Here is a 20,315-nt window from a genome sequence, read left to right as displayed (position 1 = left end):
TCACCCTCCCCAGGCTCCAAAGGCTTCCTGGGTGCCAGGGAAGGGTAAAAACGCCCTCCCCCACCCCCTGGAAGCCAAAAACACCCTACCTGAGCCTCTGTGCAAGCCAAAAATCAGCTGGCTGGCACACACATTCACGTTGGAGCTGAGCTAGGGCAACGGCTCGTGTGCCAGCAGATATGGCTCCGCATGCCACCTGTGGCACCCGTACCATAGGTTCCCCATCACTGGGTTAGAGCATGTTCAGCAAAGTCGAGAAAAGCTCTACGCCAGAGAGTGTTAACATTCCCAAGGAGAGTGGTAGCTTGAAATACTTGCTTTCCCTACTGCAGTCAGGTGGTAGGAAAAGCAAGTAGGATGCTTGGCTGCATAGCTAGAGGTATAACAAGCAGGAAGAGAGAGATTGTGATCCACTGTATAAAGCACAGGTGAGACCTCATTTGGAATCCTGTGTTCAGCTCTGGAGACCTCACCTACAAAAAGATATTGACAAAATTGAACGGGTCCAAAGACGGGCTACAAGAATGGTGGAAGGTCTTAAGCATAAAACGTATCAGGAAAGACTTAATGAACTCAATCTGTATAGTCTGGAGGACAGAAGGAAAAGGGGGGACATGATTGGAACATTTAAATATGTCAAATGGTTAAATAAGGTCCAGGAGGGAAGTGTTTTTAATAGGAAAGTGAACACAAGAACAAGGGGACACAATCTGAAGTTAGTTGGGGAAAAGATCAAAAGCAACATGAGAAAATATTATTTTACTGAAAGAGTAGTAGATCCTTGGAACAAACTTCCAGCAGATGTGGTAGATAAATCCACAGTAACTGAATTTAAACATGCCTGGGATAAACATATATCCATCCTAAGATAAAATATAGAAAATAGTATAAGGGCAGACTAGATGGACCATGAGGTCTTTTTCTGCCGTCAATCTTCTATGTTTCTATATATCCTCAACATCCACAGGCATGTGCTCATGTATCGTTTCCGTATGGCCGTTCCTGGAACTTTTATTATTTATTTATTAATCGGATTTATATGCTGCCCCTCTCCAAAGACTTGGGGCGTCTTACAACATATAGGGAACAATATGCCCCGGCCCTCTGGAACCAACTCCCCCCAGAAATTAGAACTGACCCCACCCTCCTTGCCTTTTGTAAGCTACTTAAAACCCACCTCTGCCGCCAGGCATGGGGGAATTGAGATACTCTTTCCCCCTAAGCCTGTACAATTTTATGCATGGTATGTCTGTATGTATGGTTTTTATATTAATGGGTTTTAATCGTTTTTAGTATTGGATTACTATTGTACACTGTCTTATTATTGCTGTTAGCCGTCCCGAGTCTCCGGAGAGGGGCGGCATACAAATCCAATAAATAAATAAAATAAATAAATAAATATACATCCTAAATCCAATTAATTAAGATTAATAATCTAAAAAAAACATAAGAACCAATTAAAATACTCTCATACCCATTCAGTCAAGAAGCTCACAACACATTCATCGCCCGGGGGGTGGTATCTAATGACCCCAGGTCTGGTGGCATAGATGAGTTTTCAGATTTACGAAAGGCAAGGAGGGTGGGGGCAAAACAAATCTCCGAGGGGGACTTGATTCCAGAGGGCCAGGCCCCCCACAGTTAACAGATTTCAACTATGCTAAGCTGAAGAATTGGGATGGTGGTGGGGGTTATTTATTTATTTGATTTATTTTATTATTTTTATTTTAATTTATTTATTTATTTATTTGATTTGATTTGATTTGATTTGTATGCCGCCCCTCTCCGAAGACTCGGGGTGGCTAACAACAATAAAAAGATAATGTACCAATCTAATATTAAAAAATAATCTAAAAACCCCAATTTAAGAGACCAATCATACAAACAAGCATACCATATATAAATGAGACTCAGGGCAGCTTACAACATATTAGAAATCTACATAAAATTGCATTATAAAAAACTGCCAGAGTTGAAAACTAAAAAACCAGATTTGGACGTCATTCATCCTACATTCGTTCATTCATTGGTCGGGGCAAGATATCAAAATTTCAGTCGCCCCAAGCCTACTGGCAATGGTGGGTCTTCAGAGCTTTGCGGAAAGCAGGTGGAGTAAGAGCAGTATGAATTTGGGGAGGAGTTCGTTCCGAAGGGCCGGGGCCACCACAGCGAAGGCTCTTCCTTTAGGCCCCGCCAGGTGATATTGTCTCGCTTACGGGACCTGGAGAAGGCCGACTCTGTGGGACCTGACCGGCCGCTGGGATGTATGAGGCAGAAGACGGTCCTGTAGGTATTCTGGTCCGTTGCCATGTAGGGCTTTATAGGTCATAACCAACACTTTGAATTGTGTTCGGAGACTAATCGGCAACCAGTGCAGCACGCAGAGTGCTGTAGAGACATAGGCCCATGATTGCTCGCACAGCTGCGTTCTGTACTATCTGAAGTCTCCGAACACTCTTCAAAGGTAGCCCCATGTAGAGAGCATTGCAGTAGTCAAAGCTCAAGGTGATAAGGGCATGAGTGACTGTGAGCAGAGACTCCCTGTCCAAATAGGGCCGCAACTGGCGCACTAGGGGAACCTGGGCGAACGCCCCCCTCGCCATAGCCAAAAGATAGTGTTCTAAGGACAGCTGTGGATCGAGGAGAACGCCCAAGTTGCGGACCCTCTCTGAGGGGTCAGAAGTCACACACCCCCCCCGCGTGATGGACGGACAGATGGGATTGTCCTTGGGAGGCAAAACCCACAGCCACTCCGTCTTGTCGGGGTTGAGCTTGACCCTGTTAACACCCAACCAAACCCTAACAGCCTCCATAAACCGACATATTACTTCTACTGCTTCACTGAGTGGACACGGGGTGGAGATGTATAACTGAGTATCATCAGCATATTGATGGCAACTGACCCTGTGCCGTCGGAAGATCTCACCCAGGATCCATTAAGGCAGACTGCTCACCAACTTTTCTGGCTTCGTGGACCAGCTGGAATAGGCGAGAGGAGATGGTCATGTTCGAAACATTTAAATATATTAAAGGGTTAAATATCTTTTATATATCTTTTTCTTTTAATATTACATTTGTTCACTGTTATATTGTTTTTTATTATTGTTGTGAGCCGCCCCGAGTCTTCGGAGAGGGGTGGCATACAAATCTAATAAATTATTATTATTATTATTAATTATTATTATTAAATAAGGTTCAGGAGAGAAGTGTTTTTAATAGGAAATTGAACACAAGAACAAGGGGGCACAATCTGAGGTTGGTTGGGGGAAAGATCAGAAGCAATGTGAGAAAATATTATTTGACTGAAAGAGTAGTAGATCCTTGGAACAAACTTCCAGCAGACGTGTTGGTAAATCCACAGTCACTGAATTCAAACATGCTTGGGATAAACATCTATCCATCCTAAGATAAAATACAAGAAATAGTATAAGGGCAGAGTAGATGGACCGAGAGGTCTTTTTCTGCCTTCGATCTTCTATGTTTCTATGGTCCCAGTCGAGCAGAGGACAAGCCCACGGCATCTCCATTTGCGCAAATGGCAGGCATCGGCGCCCACCCCACATGCTAATGGAGCACGGGTGTACACTCAGGCAGTAGGGAAAGCAAGTAGGATGCTTGGCTGCATAGCTAGAGGTATAACAAGCAGGAAGAGGGAGATTATGATTCCGCTATATAGAGCACTGGTGAGACCACATTTAGAATACTGTGTTCAGTTCTGGAGACCTCACCTACAAAAAGATATTGACAAAATTGAACGGGTCCAAAGACGGGCTACAAGAATGGTGGAAGGTCTTAAGCATAAAACGTATCAGGAAAGACTTCATGAACTCAATCTGTATAGTCTGGAGGACAGAAGGAAAAGGGGGGGCATGATCGAAACATTTAAATATGTTAAAGGGTTAAATAAGGTTCAGGAGGGAAGTGTTTTTAATAGGAAAGTGAACCCAAGAACAAGGGGACACAATCTGAAGTTAGTTGGGGGAAAGATCAAAGCAACATGAGAAAATATTATTTTACTGAAAGAGTAGTAGATCCTTGGAGCAAACTTCCAGCAGACGTGGTAGATAAATCCACAGTCACTGAATTTAAACATGCCTGGGATAAACATAGATCCATCCTAAGATAAAATAAAGGAAATAGTATAAGGGCAGACTAGATGGACCATGAGGTCTTTTTCTGCCGTCAGACTTCTATGTTTCTATGTTTCTATGTTTCTTGCTCGTGTGTACTCGCCTACCACTTTTGCAACCTGGTTCCTGTGCCTGGGCTACTCAATCTAAATGCTATTGCTATTGGCCCTAGAATTGGGGACGCCTGCATTAAAAGTTTATGGTTGATGCCTTTATCCTATTGGTTGCACTAAACCCAAGATGCTTGCAGGCATCTCTCCAAGCTTTGCCTACCCTGCGTAAAGCATGTTTTTTCCTTTTTCCTTTTTTCCCTTCTGGTCCAGCAGATCCGAATACGAGATCCAAATCAGGGGGGCAAAGATATCACAGAGGAAATAATGTCTGGCGCTAGAACTTCTTCTACCCCAACTCCTCCTCAGGTAAGGCGGTTTCTTTCCTCAACTCCATTCCTGTTCCAAATCTATCCTTCCTTGCCTGATAACAAGTACAGTGATACCTTGTCTTACAAACTGAATTGGTTCTGGGACGAGGTTCTTAAGGTGAAAAGTTTGTAAGATGAAACAATGTTTCCCATAGGAATCAATGGAAAAGCGATTAATGCGTGCAAGCCCAAAATTCACCCCTTTTGCCAGCCGAAGTGCCTGTTTTTGCACTGCTGGGATTTCCCTGAGGCTCCCCTCCATGGGAAACCCCACCTCCAGACTTCCGTTGCCAGCGAAGCACCCGTTTTTGTGCTGCTGGGATTCCCCTGCAGCTTCACAAAAACATGGAAGTCCGGAGGTGGGGTTTCCCATGGAGGGGAGCCTCAGGGGAATCGCAGCAGTGCAAAAACGGGTGCGTCGCTGGCAACGGAAGTCTGGAGGCGGGGCATCCCAGCGGCGGCGGTGAGTTTGTAAGGTGAAAATAGTTTGTAAGAAGAGGCAAAAAAATCTTAAACCCTGGGTTTGTATCTCGAAAAGTTTGTATGACGAGGCGTTTGTAAGACGAGGTATCACTGTATTGCTTTTTTCCTGGTGTTTAATACAAAAGCTGCAGCACTAAATCACAGCCAACATGGGTGAGCACTAATAATATATCTTTGATGCAGGAAGAATAACAGAGTTGGAAGGGACCTTGGAGGTCTTCTAGCCCAACCCCCAACTCAGGCAGGAAACCCTCTACCATGCCAGGCAAATGACTCTCCAATCTTTTCTTTAAAAGCTCCAGTGTTGGAGCATCCACAACATCTGGAGACAAGCTGAATAATTGTTATAAAGGCCAGGAAATTCCTCTTTAGTTCTAGATTGTTTCTCTCCTTGCTTAGTTTCCATCCATCGCTTCGTGTCCTGCATTCAGGTGCTTTTGCAGAATAGGTAGACCCCCCCCGCTCTGCAGCCTTTGTGATATTTGGATTGTTATTTTATTGTATGGCACATTCATATCCCATTTTGATTAAAACACACAGATAAAAATGTAAAATGTAAAACATTATAAACGTAATGTGTAGATTTCATGTCTTTGGATGGTATCATTACAATTCTATGGAGTTTAAATTTGACTATATAAGTTTCAAATATAAGCAAAATAAGAATGAAAATGTAAATTGTGTTCATCTTAACTTATATATGTTATCCCTATGTAGTGATAAATTACTATATATTAATGAAAATCACTTTTTATAGTCACAGGTTTTACCTTTGTGATGTGTACCACCTACAGTCCACACTTTGGAAATGCTCATTTAGTGTATAAAAGAAAAAATGTTTGTCAGGAAACTATTAATATAAGTCGTAAGGATACAAACAACGAAGTTACAGTCATAAATGGGAGGAGATGGGTGATAAAAATGATGAGAATTAATAGTAATATTAATAGTAATGCAGACTTTGTGAATATTTTGACAGTGTTGAGCAGAGGTCTCCAAACTTAACAACTTTAAGACTTATGGACTTCAACTCCCAGAATTTTCCAGCCAGCATAGCTGGCTGAAGAATTCTGGGAGTTGAAGTCCACAAGTCTTAAAGTTGCCTAGTTTGGGGACCCCTGGTGTTGAGGGTGTTTGTTTTCTTACTGTTGCTAATCCTTCTTTCCTCCTGTTTTCCTAGGCCGGAAGCGGTTCGGAGCCACAGGCCAACGGGGAGACACCTCACGTAGCAGTTATTGTCCGCCAAGGTACGATGGAACATTGACAGGGCTGAACTGGCTGATGTTTGTCTGTCCATAGAGAGGGTTGGAATTGAACTTATAACACTTAAAGCGCCATCATGCCGCGGAGGTTAGAATGCAGCACTGCAGGCTAATTCTGGGGTCAGTTTGATTCTGACTTGCTCAAGGTTGACTCAACCATCCATCTTTTCGACACGGGTCAAATGAGGACCCAGATTGTTGGGGGGAAATAGGCTGATTCTGCAAACAGCTTAGAGAGGGCTATAAAAGTACTGTGATGTGGTATATGTATATACAGTGTTCCCTCGATTTCCGCGGGGGATGAGTTCCGAGACTGCCCGCGAAAGTCGAATTTCTGGGAAGTAGAGATGCGGAAGTAAATACACCATTTTTGGCTATGAACAGTATCACAAGCCTTCCCTTAACACTTTAAACCCCTAAATTACCATTTCCCATTCCCTTAACAACCATTTACTCACCATTATTACTGGTACTCACCATTGAATAAGGCACTTAGTGATCCTGATATTTACAAACATAATTAGTTATTAACAATTGATTTTTTTGTTATTTATTTGCAAAAATTATTAGTAATTTAAATATTGGATTTGTCGTACATTGTATTGCTATTGCTGTGAGCCGCCCCGAGTCTGCGGAGAGGGGCGGCATACAAATCTGATTTAACTTGAAACTAGTTTGGTGATGACGTATGATGTCATTGGTTGGGAAAAACCATGGTATAGGAAAAAAACCTGTGAAGTATTTTTTAATTAATATTTTTTGAAAAACCGTGGTATAGGCTATTCGCGAAGTTCGAACCCATATTTTTCGGAGTACAAGACACACCGGAATATAAGATGCAATTTTGGGGAGGAAAATAGGGAAAAGAATCTACTTACCAGATATTCATCTGGCTAGCATCCTTAGTCTGGTCAGTTTCAGCACATTATTTTATCCCCTGGTTAGGGCTTTTAAAAAAATCCTTATTTGGAGAGAGTAACAATGAAAGGGCTTGCAAGCCACTAAGAACTGGGAACATTGTTAGATCCTGGTTAGGGCTGGAAAGAAAAATTCTGAGCAAGTAGAACTATTAAAAAACTGCAAAGGCAGGGCTTGGAAAACATTCTTAGCAGAGAGTGACAATGAGAGCTTGCAAGTATAAGAGCTGGGAAAGATTGTTAGCACCTGCTTCGAGCTGGAAAAAACTTATTTGGAGCAAATTAGAGTAATAAAAAAAACTCTGCAAAGACTTAGAGCTTGGAAAACATTTTTTGCAGACAGTAACAATGAAAGAACCTGCAAGATAAGAGCTGGGAAGATTGTTAGCACCCAGTTAAGGCTTGGGGGGAAAGGTTAAAAACAACAACAACCCTGCATTCATAATATAAGATGCACCTGAATTTTCAGCCTCGTTTAGGGAGGAAAAAGGTGCATCTTATACTCAGAAAAATACGGTAAGTGCTGTTGCTGTTGCTATATCCCATTTAATCAGAAAGAAAAACGGGCTTTCTTTGCTCCTCTTTGTGTTGTCTCCAAGGCTCTTGGGAGATCTACTCAGCGACGGGCAGTCCTTGACTTAACAAGAGTTCATCTTGTGACCGTTTGACGTAACAACAGCACTGACCATTGCGGCATCCCTATAGTCACATGACCAAAATTCAGACGCTTGCCAACTGGCTCACATTGATGGGTGCAGTGTCCCAGGGTCACATTCATCGCCTTTTGTGCCCCCCCCCGCCTTTCGTAAGGCTTAAAAAACCACACCTTTGCCCGCAGGCCTGGGGCCGTTGTGTATTAACACTCCGATCCTGCGGAGTAGTATGTTAGTGGTATTGGATGGTAGTATGTTAGTAGTATTGGATGGATCATGGATGAATGGCTTTTAATGTTTTGAGGTTTTAAGACTTCGTATTTGTTTTACCCTATACACCGCCCTTATAAATGTAAGTAAGTAAGTAAGTAAATAAAATAAATAAACATAGATTGTTGTGTTCTGGAGGACTCAACCCTCTCCTTTCTCTTTCCCCAACAGATGACCGTTCCAAGACCGGCCCAGTAGTAAGTAAACCGGTATCCTTGGAGACTAGTAAATCGGCTTCCCCATCTCCCCCTCCGCCCCTGACTGAGGTGGAGCCTGTGCAGCCGGCCGCTGTGACGCTGGTGCGCCCAGAGAGCCCCGTTGCCGTGGACACTAGAGAGGAGCTGTTGGAGGTCCCCGAAGACATCCTCGAGCCCGTCAACACCACCACTACAGTGCCAGGAGGACTTGTGCCCCCTCCGGAGTCCTTCGTTTTGGACACAGAGCCTCAGGAAGAGGTTGCTGCTAGCCCTGTTTTGGAGATCCCTTCCCAGCCACCCCCAGAAACGCAGGTGGTTGAAGAGGTGGTAGCAGAAGAGACAGTGGTTACCCAACAGGAGGCTTTTCAACCCGAGGAGCCTCCCGTAACGCTGCCGTGCGCCCCTCCTGTTCCTTCTCCTCCGCTGGAGGAGGAGGTGGCCGAAGCTGAGGCTGTCGAGTCGAATGGGGTCTTAGAGGAGGAGCCGCTGGAGGCAACGCCCGAGGTGCTCCCGTCTGAGCCAGAACCGGCCATGGAATCCCCCATTGCTCAGCCGGAGGAGCAGGCAATACCTGCAGGGCTTGAGACCCCAGAGAAGCGAGAGGCCGAAGAGCCGGAGGAACAGCCCGAATCGGATATCAGCCCGATCTCTGAACCCGAAGAGGTGAAGGCCGAGGAAGTGATTGTCCCGGTGGCCGTACCTGCTGTGGAAGAGGAGGTGGAGCCAGAGGAGGAAGTAGAGGAGGCGGTCGAGGTCCAGGAGCAGGTTGCCGAACCGGTGACTGCGCCCATGGAGACCACGGAAGTGACGACGCAAGGTGAGTGTCCACAGCACATAAGAACCTAAGAAGAGCCATGCTGAATCGGACCAAAGCCCATTGAGGCCAACATTCTGTGTCCCACAGTGGCCCACCAATTGTCCATGGGGATCTTGAGCAGAAAGAGAAGGCAAGACCCTCCCTTTCCCTTGACCCCCAACAAATGGTACTCAAGGGAATCTTGCCTGCCTCAACCAACATAGAGGCGGCACATGGACATCCGTTTCAATAACCACCGATACACTTGGCATCCATGAATCTGTCTAATCCTGCCTTGAAGCTATCTAGGCTGACAGCTGTCACAACCTCTTCTGGAAGTGAATTCCATAAACCAATGACCACGTTTTCCACACAGCTGGATGCAATCTCTTAAGACAGTGAGGGTGAATGTATGGTACAGGTGACGCAGGTGGCATGCAGAGCCATATTTGCGGGCACACAAGTTGTTGTCCCTAGCTCAGCTCCAGTGCACATGTGCAGGCCAGCTAGTTGAGGCTTGCAGGGAGGCTCTGGGACGGTATTTTCGGCTTCCGGAGGGCCTCTGCAAGGATGAGGGAGGTCATTTTTGCCCTCCCCAGCCTTTAGGAAAGCCTCTGGACTGGAGCCTGGGGAGGGTGAAAAACGGGCCTACCGGGGACACCAGAAGTTGGGAAAGAGGCCATTTCTGTCCTCCAGTGGGCCTCTGGGATGGCAGGGGAGGCCATTTTCACCCTCTCCAGGCATTGAATTATAGTTGTGGGCACTCATGCATTCACTCACGCGCTTTCGGCACCCGAGAGAAAAAAGCTTCATTACCACTGTCTTAAGTCTGTTATTTGCAGAATGAATTATTTTAGTAAAATATTATTTGACTGAAAGAGTAGTAGATGCTTGGAACAAACTTCCAGCAGACGTGGTAGATAAATCCACAGTAACTGAATTTAAACATGCCTGGGATAAACATATATCCATCCTAAGATAAAATACAGAAAATAGTATAAGGGCAGACTAGATGGACCATGGGGTCTTTTTCTGCCGTCAGTCTTCTATGTTTCTATGAAGGGGTCCTTAGTACTCTTAGAACTTGGCTGCAGACAGCTCATTAGCCAAACTAGGTAACATCATCAGTGCTAGTAAGGATTGTTTGTTCTCAGCCAATGTTGATGGAAGTATAGTTTTTCTCCATCAAGTTGTTATTGCTTTTCTTCTTTGTTTGGTGTTAAACCCTGCTTATCTATGTGTTGGTTGCTGAAGAAGTTCAAACTACAAGGAGAAAAACTACACCCTCTCCAACACCAGCAGGGCAAGCTTCTGTCTGCAATCTGAGAGCAAAGCCCACTCTTTACTAGCATCGATGACCTAGTTTGGGTAAGGAAACCTTGGCAAGAAAAAAACAGCCAAGCTCAGAGATCATCCAAGAGTCCCGCATTTCAACCCAGAACTACAAATATTCTCCTTTATTGATCTGCAGGAATCTTCGTGTTTGTTGCCTGGACTTTGTTTGTTGCCGTAGCTCATGTGTCTTTCCACCCCTCTGTCTAATTCCCTCTAGTAGCTGTATCGGTGCCAAAGAAGAAGCGCAAGTTGAAGGATCTGAACAAGAAGGATCCCGGTGGAGATTTGTTGGATGCATTCAAAGAAGTGAGTGACCTGCACATTACCAGAGGGAAAGTAATTACATTGCTCTCTACATGGGGCTACCTTTGAAAAGGGTTCGGAAACTTCAGATCGTGCAGAATGCAGCTGTGAGAGCAATCATGGGCTTCCCCAAATATGCCCATGTCACACCAACACTCCGCAGTCTGCATTGGTTGCCGATCAATTTCTGGCCACAATTCAAAGTGTTGGTTATGACCTATAAAGCCCTTCATGGCATCGGGCCAGAATATCTCCGAGACCGCCTTCTGCTGCACGAATCCCAGTGACCAATTAGGTCCCACAGAGTGGGCCTTCTCTGGGTCCCGTCAACTAAACAATGTCGTTTGGCGGGACCCAGGGGAAGAGCCTTCTCTGTGGCGGCCCCGACCCTCTGGAACCAGCTCCCCCCCAGAGATTAGAACTGCCCCCACCCTCCTCGCCTTTCGTAAACTCCTTAAAACCCACCTTTGCCGTCACGCATGGGGGAATTGAAACATCTCCCCCTAGGCCTATACAGTTTATGTATGGTATGTTTGCTTTTAATAATGGGTTTTTTAGTGTTTCTCTTAAATTATTAGATTTGTTATATATTGTTTATTATTGCTGTGAGCCGTCCCGAGACTACGGAGAGGGGCGGCACACAAATCAAATAAATGAATGAATGAGTGATTGATTAATGCAGTGTTTTTCAACCAGTGTGCCGTGGCAAATGGTCAGATGTGCTGCGAAGCTCAGCAAGAGAGAGAGAGAGAGAGAAAGAAACCGAGAGAAAGAAAGAAAGAGAGAAAGAGAGAGAAAGAAAGCAAGAGAGAGAAAGAGAGGGAGGGAAGGAGGGAGAGGGAAAGAGCAAAAAAGAGAGGAAGGAAGGAAGAGAGAGAAAGAGGGGAAGAAATAGAGTGAAAGGGAGGGAGAGAGAGAGAGAGAGAGATAATTTTTTTGTCTAAACTTTTTTAGCCCCCCCACTTCCCCCCGCTCAATGCGCCCCATGATTTTGTATATGTAAAAAATGTGCCGCAGCTTAAAAAATGTTGAAAATCACTGGATTAATGCAATGTTTCTGAACATTCTTAAGATACCTGATCTTTAGCTCCCAGAATTCCCCAGCCAGCCTGTAACAAAGATGACATTATCAAGTGTGCTGTAAGGCTAATCCAATGGTGTGGGTATACACTCTTCTTCCACTTTGGAGACTGAGTCAATCAGATCCTTGGTCACACCTCCTCCTACTGAGCATGCCCAGTTTTTTTGACTTAATCTTCCCCAATGCTCTTTTTTTTTTGCTGGGTAACATAGAATTTGGATGTGCCCCGCTGTTGCCCAGGTGTTTAAATGCATTGTGGTTTTTAAAGTACCCTATTTGTTGGAGTACTCCAGAATATAAGACACAACTTAGTTTTTGGGGAGGAAAATAAGAAAAAAAATAATGCTCTGCCTCTGCCTACCAGCATCCATCAGTATTCATCTAGCTAGCCTCTTGTCAGTGTGTGAGGGAGTTGAGGGCTGTTTGGAAACTGAAACAGTATTTGCTGGGTGAGCAACAAGAAAGGAGACAGCAAGGAGCCTGGGTGTGGCTTCGTTTGCAGCTCTGAGTCTACCGAGCTCAAAAACTAGTCTGCTGCTGAAAAATGGAACTGAAATTCCTCTCTACTCTGTTTTGCCTCCACCCTCCCCGTGGTTTCCCAAATCGCACACATTATTTGCTTTTACAGTACATTGACTCCTATGGGAAAAATTGCTTCTTCTTACAAACTTTTCTACTTAAGAACCTGGTCACGAAATGAATTAAGTTTGTAAGTAGAGGTACCACTGTATCTATTTATCGATCTCAGATGAAATTATAGATATATAAATAGATAAGATTAGAAATAGATAGATGAGATCTATCTAATCTCATCTATCTATCTATATCTATCTGTCTGTCTATCGCTAATCTTATCCATCCACCCATCATCTATCTATGTTTAATCCTATCTGTCTATCTCCATCCATTCATCATCTCTCTAATTCTATCTATCTATCTATCTATCTATCTATCTATCTATCTATCTATCTATCTATCTATCTATCTATCACTACTCTTATCTGTATCTATCTATAAGCTTTGTCTGTCTGTTTGTCTATCTATCCATTATCTATCTCTGTCTGTCTGTCTGTCTCTGTCTGTCTGCCTCTGTCTGTCTGCCTGCCTGCCTGCCTGCCTGCATCTATCTATCTATCTATCTATCTATCTATCTATCTATCTATCTATCTATCTATCTATCAATCATCTTGGCTATTTTATCTATAATCTTATCTAGCTAGCTAGCTAGTTAGCTATCTTTGTCTCTGTCTCTTTCCTATCTATAATTATCTATCATTATATCTATATCTCTATCATTTTATCACTATCCTTCCATCTATCTATCCCAGAGCTTTGGAAGTCAGGAACTATTTGTGAATCTTTATGGGCTTCAGTGGTCATTGTGTCCATTTTGTTTTGAGCTTGGAGGTGCAGGATGAACACCCCGCCTCCGGCAGAGAGAGGCGTTTCTTGCTACCTATTTATTTATTTATTATTAGAGTTGAAAGGGACCTTGCAGGTCATCAAGACCAACCCCCTGTCTAGGCAGGAAATCCTACAGCACCCCAGCCTAGTTACAGTCCAATCTCCTCTTGAAAGTGTCCAGAGTTGGGGCGTTCACAACCTCCGCTGGCAAGCCGTTCCACTGGTTGATTGTTCTGACCGTCAAGAAGTTCTTCCTTATTTCTAGGTTGAATCTCTCCTTGGTCAACTTCCAACTGTTATTCCTCCTCTGGTGTCCTGGAGAATAGTATATGGAAATACCTAGTTCTTCCCTTCATAGGATCTCTTTGGCTTCCCCTCTTAGGTCAGCGAGGGGGGCTCTGAGACTGAGAACAACCCCCCTGTGCCAGCCCCGGAGCCTGAGGAACCTGTCCCGGTGCGCTCCCAGGAGGAACCGGAGGAGACGTGGGAACAGAAGGAGGATAAGTCGGATCCTGAGAAGCTCAAGCAAGCGGATCAAAAGTACCGCTACAAGGAAGGTGAGCCAGGTCTGAGCAGCATTTACAATTTGGGAAATCCGGGGGGGGGGGGGGGGGGACGACTTCCCATTGAGCCTTCTGTGATGACCTCTGCTTTGAGCCATTGTGTCTGGGCCACTGAGAACTCTGATGGAACTGAGGATCTGAGCAGACTCATTACCTAAAAAACAGATGGATTTTCTTAGATTAATCTGAGTATTGTATTGGCAGTTCAGTGTTGGCAAATACTTCAAAAGAAAAGGATTTAGGGGTAGTGATTTCTGACAGTCTCAAAATGGGTGAACAGTGCAGTCAGGCGGTAGGGAAAGCAAGTAGGATGCTTGGTTGCATAGCTAGAGGTATAACAAGCAGGAAGAGGGAGATTATGATCCCACTATATAGAATGATGGTGAGACCACATTTGGAATACTGTGTTCAGTTCTGGAGACCTCACCTACAAAAAGATATTGACAAAATTGAACGGGTCCAAAGACGGGCTACAAGAATGGTGGAAGGTCTTAAGCATAAAACGTATCAGGAAAGACTTAATGAACTCAATCTGTATAGTCTGGAGGACAGAAGGAAAAGGGGGGACATGATCGAAACATTTAAATATATTAAAGGGTTAAATAAGGTCCAGGAGGGAAGTGTTTTTAATAGGAAAGTGAACACAAGAACAAGGGGACACAATCTGAAGTTAGTTGGGGGAAAGATCAAAAGCAACATGAGAAAATATTATTTTACTGAAAGAGTAGTAGATCCTTGGAACAAACTTCCAGCAGATGTGGTAGATAAATCCACAGTAACTGAATTTAAACATGCCTGGGATAAACATATGTCCATCCTAAGATAAAATACAGAAAATAGTATAAGGGCAGACTAGATGGACCATGAGGTCTTTTTCTGCCGTCAGACTTCTATGTTTCTATGTTTCTATGTTTCTATTACTGCCATGGTTTCACAGGACATTTTTGCTGTTACATACCCGTGCTTCCCTGAAAATAAGACTGGGTCTTATGTTAATTTTTGCTTCAAAACACAAATTATTTTCCAGTTACGTCTTACTTTATTTTTCGGAGTATATGATGCAGCTGAGTATAAGATGCAATTTAGTTTTGGGGGAGGAAAATCTACCTACCGGATAGTCATCTGGCTAGCATTCTTAGTCTGGTCAGCTTCAGCACATTATTTGATCCCATGGGTAGGACTGGAGAAAAAAACTTCTTTGGAGGGAGCAGCAATGAAAAAAAGTTTGTAAAATCTTAGGGCTGGAAAAAAATTTGGAGTAGCAATGAAAAAATCCTGCAAGCCTGGAAGACTATTAGCACCTCGTTAGGGCTGAAAACAACTTTTTCGGAGGGAGTAGCAATGAAAACAAGCCTGCAAAGACTTAGGGCTGGAAAAAAAAACTTTGGAGGGAGTAGCAATAAAAAGCCTGCAAAAACTTAGGGCTGGGAAAAAAAACTTCATCAGAGGGAAGTAGCAATGAAAACAAGCCTGCAAAGACTTAGGGCTGAAAAAAAACTTCATCGGAGGGAGTAGCTATGAAAACAAGCCTGCAAAGACTTAGGGCTGGGGAAAAAAACTTCATCGGAGGGAGTAGCAATGAAAACAAGCCTGCAAAGACTTAGGGTTGGAAAAAAAACTTCATCGGAGGGAGTAGCAATGAAAACAAGCCTGCAAAGACTTAGGGTTAGAAAAAAACCTTCATCGGAGGGAGTAGCAATGAAAACAAGCCTGCAAAGACTTAGGGTTAGAAAAAAAACTTCATCGGAGGGAGTAGCAATGAAAACAAGCTTGCAAAGACTTAGGGTTGGAAAAAAACCTTCATCGGAGGGAGTAGCAATGAAAACAAGCCTGCAAAGACTTAGGGCTGGGAAAAAAACTTCATTGGAGGGAGTAGCAATGAAAACAAGCCTGCAAAGACTTAGGGTTGGAAAAAAACCTTCATCGGAGGGAGTAGCAATGAAAACAAGCCTGCAAAGACTTAGGGTTGGAAAAAAAACTTCATCGGAGGGAGTAGCAATGAAAACAAGCCTGCAAAGACTTAGGGTTAGAAAAAAACCTTCATCGGAGGGAGTAGCAATGAAAACAAGCCTGCAAAGACTTAGGGCTGGGAAAAAAACTTCATCGGAGGGAGTAGCAATGAAAACAAGCCTGCAAAGACTTAGGGTTAGAAAAAAACCTTCATCGGAGGGAGTAGCAATGAAAACAAGCCTGCAAAGACTTAGGGTTGGAAAAAAACCTTCATCGGAGGGAGTAGCAATGAAAACAAGCCTGCAAAGACTTAGGGTTGGAAAAAAAACTTCATCGGAGGGAGTAGCAATGAAAACAAGCCTGCAAAGACTTAGGGTTAGAAAAAAACCTTCATCGGAGGGAGTAGCAATGAAAACAAGCCTGCAAAGACTTAGGGCTGGGAAAAAAACTTCATCGGAGGGAGTAGCAATGAAAACAAGCCTGCAAAGACTTAGGGTTAGAAAAAAACCTTCATCGGAGGGAGTAGCAATGAAAACAAGCCTGCAAAGACTTAGGGTTAGAAAAAAACCTTCATCGGAGGGAGTAGCAATGAAAACAAGCCTGCAAAGACTTAGGGTTAGAAAAAAACCTTCATCGGAGGGAGTAGCAATGAAAACAAGCCTGCAAAGACTTAGGGTTGGAAAAAAACCTTCATCGGAGGGAGTAGCAATGAAAACAAGCCTGCAAAGACTTAGGGCTGAAAAAAAAAACTTATTCGGAAGGAGTAGCAATGAAAACAAGCCTGCAAGCTAGAAAGAGCCAGAAAGATCGTTAGCACCTTGTCAGGGCTGGAAAAAAGCTGCAAAAACTACATTCAGAGTATGACGTACCCAAATTTTCAGCCTCTTAGAGAGAAAAAGGTGAATCTTATTACTTTGAAAAATACATTAATTAGAATTAAAATTCTTTATTGGGCAAGTGTGCTTAGACACCCAACAGTCCTTCAGGTGTTGGGCGGCATACAAATTTAATTAATAAATTTAATTAATAAATAATTATGTCTCTGTGGCATAAGGCTCTCAGTATACAAACAACAATAGTGATAGATCATGATCGTAGCCGTTGTAAAAATGCAATCATCATAAAACATTAGCTACAACATTTAGTGATCGTCATGGATACTAAATAAGCAATTGACATAAATCATACTAGCCTATGAAGTAAACATTATAAATCATAAGATACAAGCCACCAGGATATAGTCATAAGATAAGATATGGTTATGAGATAGGTAATATCGTTTGGCGGGCCCCAGGGGAAGAGCCTTCTCTGTGGTGGCTCCGGCCCTCTGGAATCAACTCCCCCCAGAGATTAGAACAGCCCCCGCCCTCCTTGTCTTTCACAAATTACTCAAGACCCACCTTTATCACCAGGCATGGGGGAACTGAGACACCCTCACCCAGGCTTTTATACTTTATGTTTGGTATGTATGTTTTGTATGGTTTTTAAATTGTTGGGGTTTTAGATATGTTTTATTTTAATATTAGATTTATCTCACTGTTATATTGTTTTTGTATTACTGTTGTGAGCCGCCCCGAGTCTTCGGAGAGGGGCGGCATAAAAATCTAATAAATAATAATAATAATAATAATAATAATAATAATAATAATAATAATAATAATCTCAACCGCAGCAACTTTAAGATCTATGAACTCCGACTCCCAGAATTCCCCAGCCCGAATGGCTAGTTGGAGAATTCTGGGAGTTGCGGAGTCCACACATTTTAAAGTGGTCATGGTTGAAAAACACTGGCCGTGCAAACAAGCGAAGCCCCTTCCACGGGATGCAGGCAGCAAGTGAAACCACATCCCCTCTGGTCCACGGAGGGAAAAAAACTCGCTCCAGGGTATCTGCGAAACCGCCTTCTGCCGCACGAATCCCAGCGACCGGTTAGGTCCCACAGAGTTGGCCTTCTCCGGGTCCCGTCGACTAAACAATGTCGTCTGGTGGGCCCCAGAGGAAGAGCCTTCTCTGTGGTGGCTCCGACCCTCTGGAACCAGCTCCCCCCAGAGATTAGGATTGCCCCCACCCTCCTTGCCTTTCGTAAACTCCTTAAAACCTCTCTCTGCCGTTAGGCATGGGGGAATTGAAACATCTCTCCCTTGCCCATGTAGTTTTGGTGTATGATTGATTGTGTGCTTGTTTTTTATGTATTGGGGTTTCTTTTTTGGACTTTTTAACCTAAAACTGTAATTTAGATTGCTAAATATTAGATATGTTACTATGTACTGTTTTTACCATTGTTGTGAGCCGCCCCAAGTCTGCGGAGAGAGGCGGCATATAAATCCAATAAATCTAATCTAATCCACGGAACCAGTCGCTGGTGCCCGAAAAGCTGCCAATCTAGTATATATGAACTACTTGAAGGATGCTCCGATTTCAGCCTTTGTGCTCTCTTTATCTTCTTTCCCTTAACAGAGCAATGGAAGCCCTTGAACCCAGAAGAAAAGAAAAGATACGACCGGGAATTCCTGCTGGGTTTTCAGTTTATGTTCGCCAGCATGCAAAAGCCGGAAGGATTGCCCCATATCAGCGACGTGGTCTTGGAAAAGGTCTGTCCCTCCATTTCCTCAGATGTCCATCCGAATCCTCTCGGTCTTGTATGAGCTGATCGAAGAATTCTGTTGGTATATGTCTCGGTGCAGCTAGACTACAAAACCTTTGACATACGCTGAGTAGAGATTAAGGAAGAGTATGGATGTGTTGTACAGCCAGTAACGACACAGACCTAGTATGCTGAATAAGTATTATTTACATATACAGTGGTGCCTCGGTTCTCGACCACAATTCGTTCCAGAAGTGTGGTCGAGAACCGATTTGGTCGAGTACCGAATTAATTTATCCCATAGGAAATAATGGAAATGGATTTAATTGTTTCCCAGCCCCTGTTAACTCACTGGGAACCAATTAAATCTATTTTCTTTATTTCCTATGGGATAAATAAATTCGGTACTCCAAGCTGCAGGAAGGGTGGGGGCGGCTGCAATCCCGGCAGCTTTGGGGGGCTCCTTTCCTCAATGCTTCCTCTTATTACCTGTAAGCAGCTGCAAAAACTTTCTCCTTCCTGGCGGCGGCAACGGCGGCGATTTCCCTTTGAGGAGCAACAGTGCCGGGAACGTCACGTAATGAAGGGAAGCTGCTGGAGCGGCGGCAACTGCTGAGATGGCTCCAGCGGCTTCCCATCATCACGTGACGTTCCCGGCGCTGTTGCTACTCGAAGGGAAGCCGCCGCCGTTGCCGCCGCCAGGAAGGAGAAAGTTTTTGCAGCTGCTTACAGGTAATAAGAGGAAGCAATGAGGAAAGGAGCCCCCCGAAGCTGCCGGGATTGCAGCCGCCCCCAACCTTCCTGCAGCTTGGAGCGCTTATAGAGCTCCTCAGCCCCCTGAAGCTGCTGGGATTGCAGCAGTCCCCGGCGGTAACATTTCGGATAATGAACAAAATTTTCTGTGGCTGTTCGGTATCCGAATTTTTGTTCAAATACCGAAGCAAATTTTTGCCGAAAATTTTGTTCGTTATCCGAAATGTACGAGAACCAAAGCGTTCGAGTACCGAGGTACCACTGTATACATAAAGCAGAAATAATTAACAAACTAAGCAAAATTATCTACAAACCACACATAGCAAGCACTAAGCAAAATACCCCCCCCCCCTCAAGGTAAAGGCAAAAGGTGAATGAGCAATCCAGCATGGTTAGGAGAGAGTACTGGCGCCCTCTTATGGCTAACCAGCCAAAGTCCTTAAAGTGATATTACAACTGTAAATGTAATAAACTACAATAGGCAGTTTAACAGACATGACAATCCCAAATAACAGTATGTACCATGTACTAACAAATTCCTTTGCTAGAGTTAACAAGATGACAACCGCCACCAAAATGGTTATTCACTTCTGGACATAACATATTTTTGGAGTATAATATGCACTGGAGTATAAGACGTACCTTAGTTTTGGGGGAGGAAAATAGGGAAAAGAATCTGCTTACCAGATATTCATCTGCTAGCGTCCTTAGTCTGGTCGGCTTCAGCACATTATTTTATCCCCTGGGTAGGGCTTAAAAAACCCTTATTTGGAGAGAGTAACAATGAAAGACCTTGTGATCCTGTAAGAGCTGGGAACATAATTAGCACCTGGTTAGCTGAAGTTGGAGAAAGAAAGATCCAGGGACAGTTAGAGCAATGAAAAAAAAACCCTGCAAAGACTTAGGGCTTGGAAAACATTCTTTGCAGAGAGTAACAATGAAAGAGCCTGCAAGGTAAGAACTGAAAACATCGTTAACACCTGGTTAGGACTGGAAAGAAACTTACTTGGAGCAAGTTAGAATAATGAAAAAAAATCTCTGCAAAGACTTAGAGCTTGGAAAACATTCTTAGCAGAGAGTAACAATGAAAGAACCTGCAAGATAAGAGCTGAGAATATCGTTAGCACCTAGTTAGGTCTGGAGGGAAAAAGCTTTTAAAAAAAGCTGCATTCAGAGTATAAGACACACTTGAATATTCAGCCTCCTTTAGGGA

At 43.8% G+C, this 20,315-nt stretch overlaps 1 protein-coding gene and 1 non-coding gene across 2 annotated transcripts in view; both read left to right on the top strand.

The window, feature by feature from the left end:
- EIF4G1 (eukaryotic translation initiation factor 4 gamma 1) overlaps window positions 1-20,315 on the top strand; it is a 174,690-nt gene that overhangs the window by 117,778 nt on the left and 36,597 nt on the right. Inside the window, 6 exon segments of the mRNA XM_070753741.1 lie at window positions 4,454-4,549; window positions 6,215-6,281; window positions 8,308-9,150; window positions 10,682-10,770; window positions 13,635-13,809; window positions 18,223-18,356. Of these exon segments, the coding sequence (XP_070609842.1) occupies window positions 4,454-4,549; window positions 6,215-6,281; window positions 8,308-9,150; window positions 10,682-10,770; window positions 13,635-13,809; window positions 18,223-18,356 (1,404 nt within the window).
- On the top strand, window positions 13,885-13,960 carry LOC139168657 (small nucleolar RNA SNORD66). The gene has a single exon (XR_011559328.1). It is a non-coding gene; the product is annotated as a small nucleolar RNA SNORD66 (small nucleolar RNA).

The sequence above is a fragment of the Erythrolamprus reginae genome, chromosome 5, assembly GCF_031021105.1.
Source record: "Erythrolamprus reginae isolate rEryReg1 chromosome 5, rEryReg1.hap1, whole genome shotgun sequence".
Lineage (NCBI taxonomy): Eukaryota > Metazoa > Chordata > Lepidosauria > Squamata > Dipsadidae > Erythrolamprus > Erythrolamprus reginae.
Note: the sequence above shows the minus strand (reverse complement) of the source record. Positions and strands in the feature narration are given on the sequence as shown.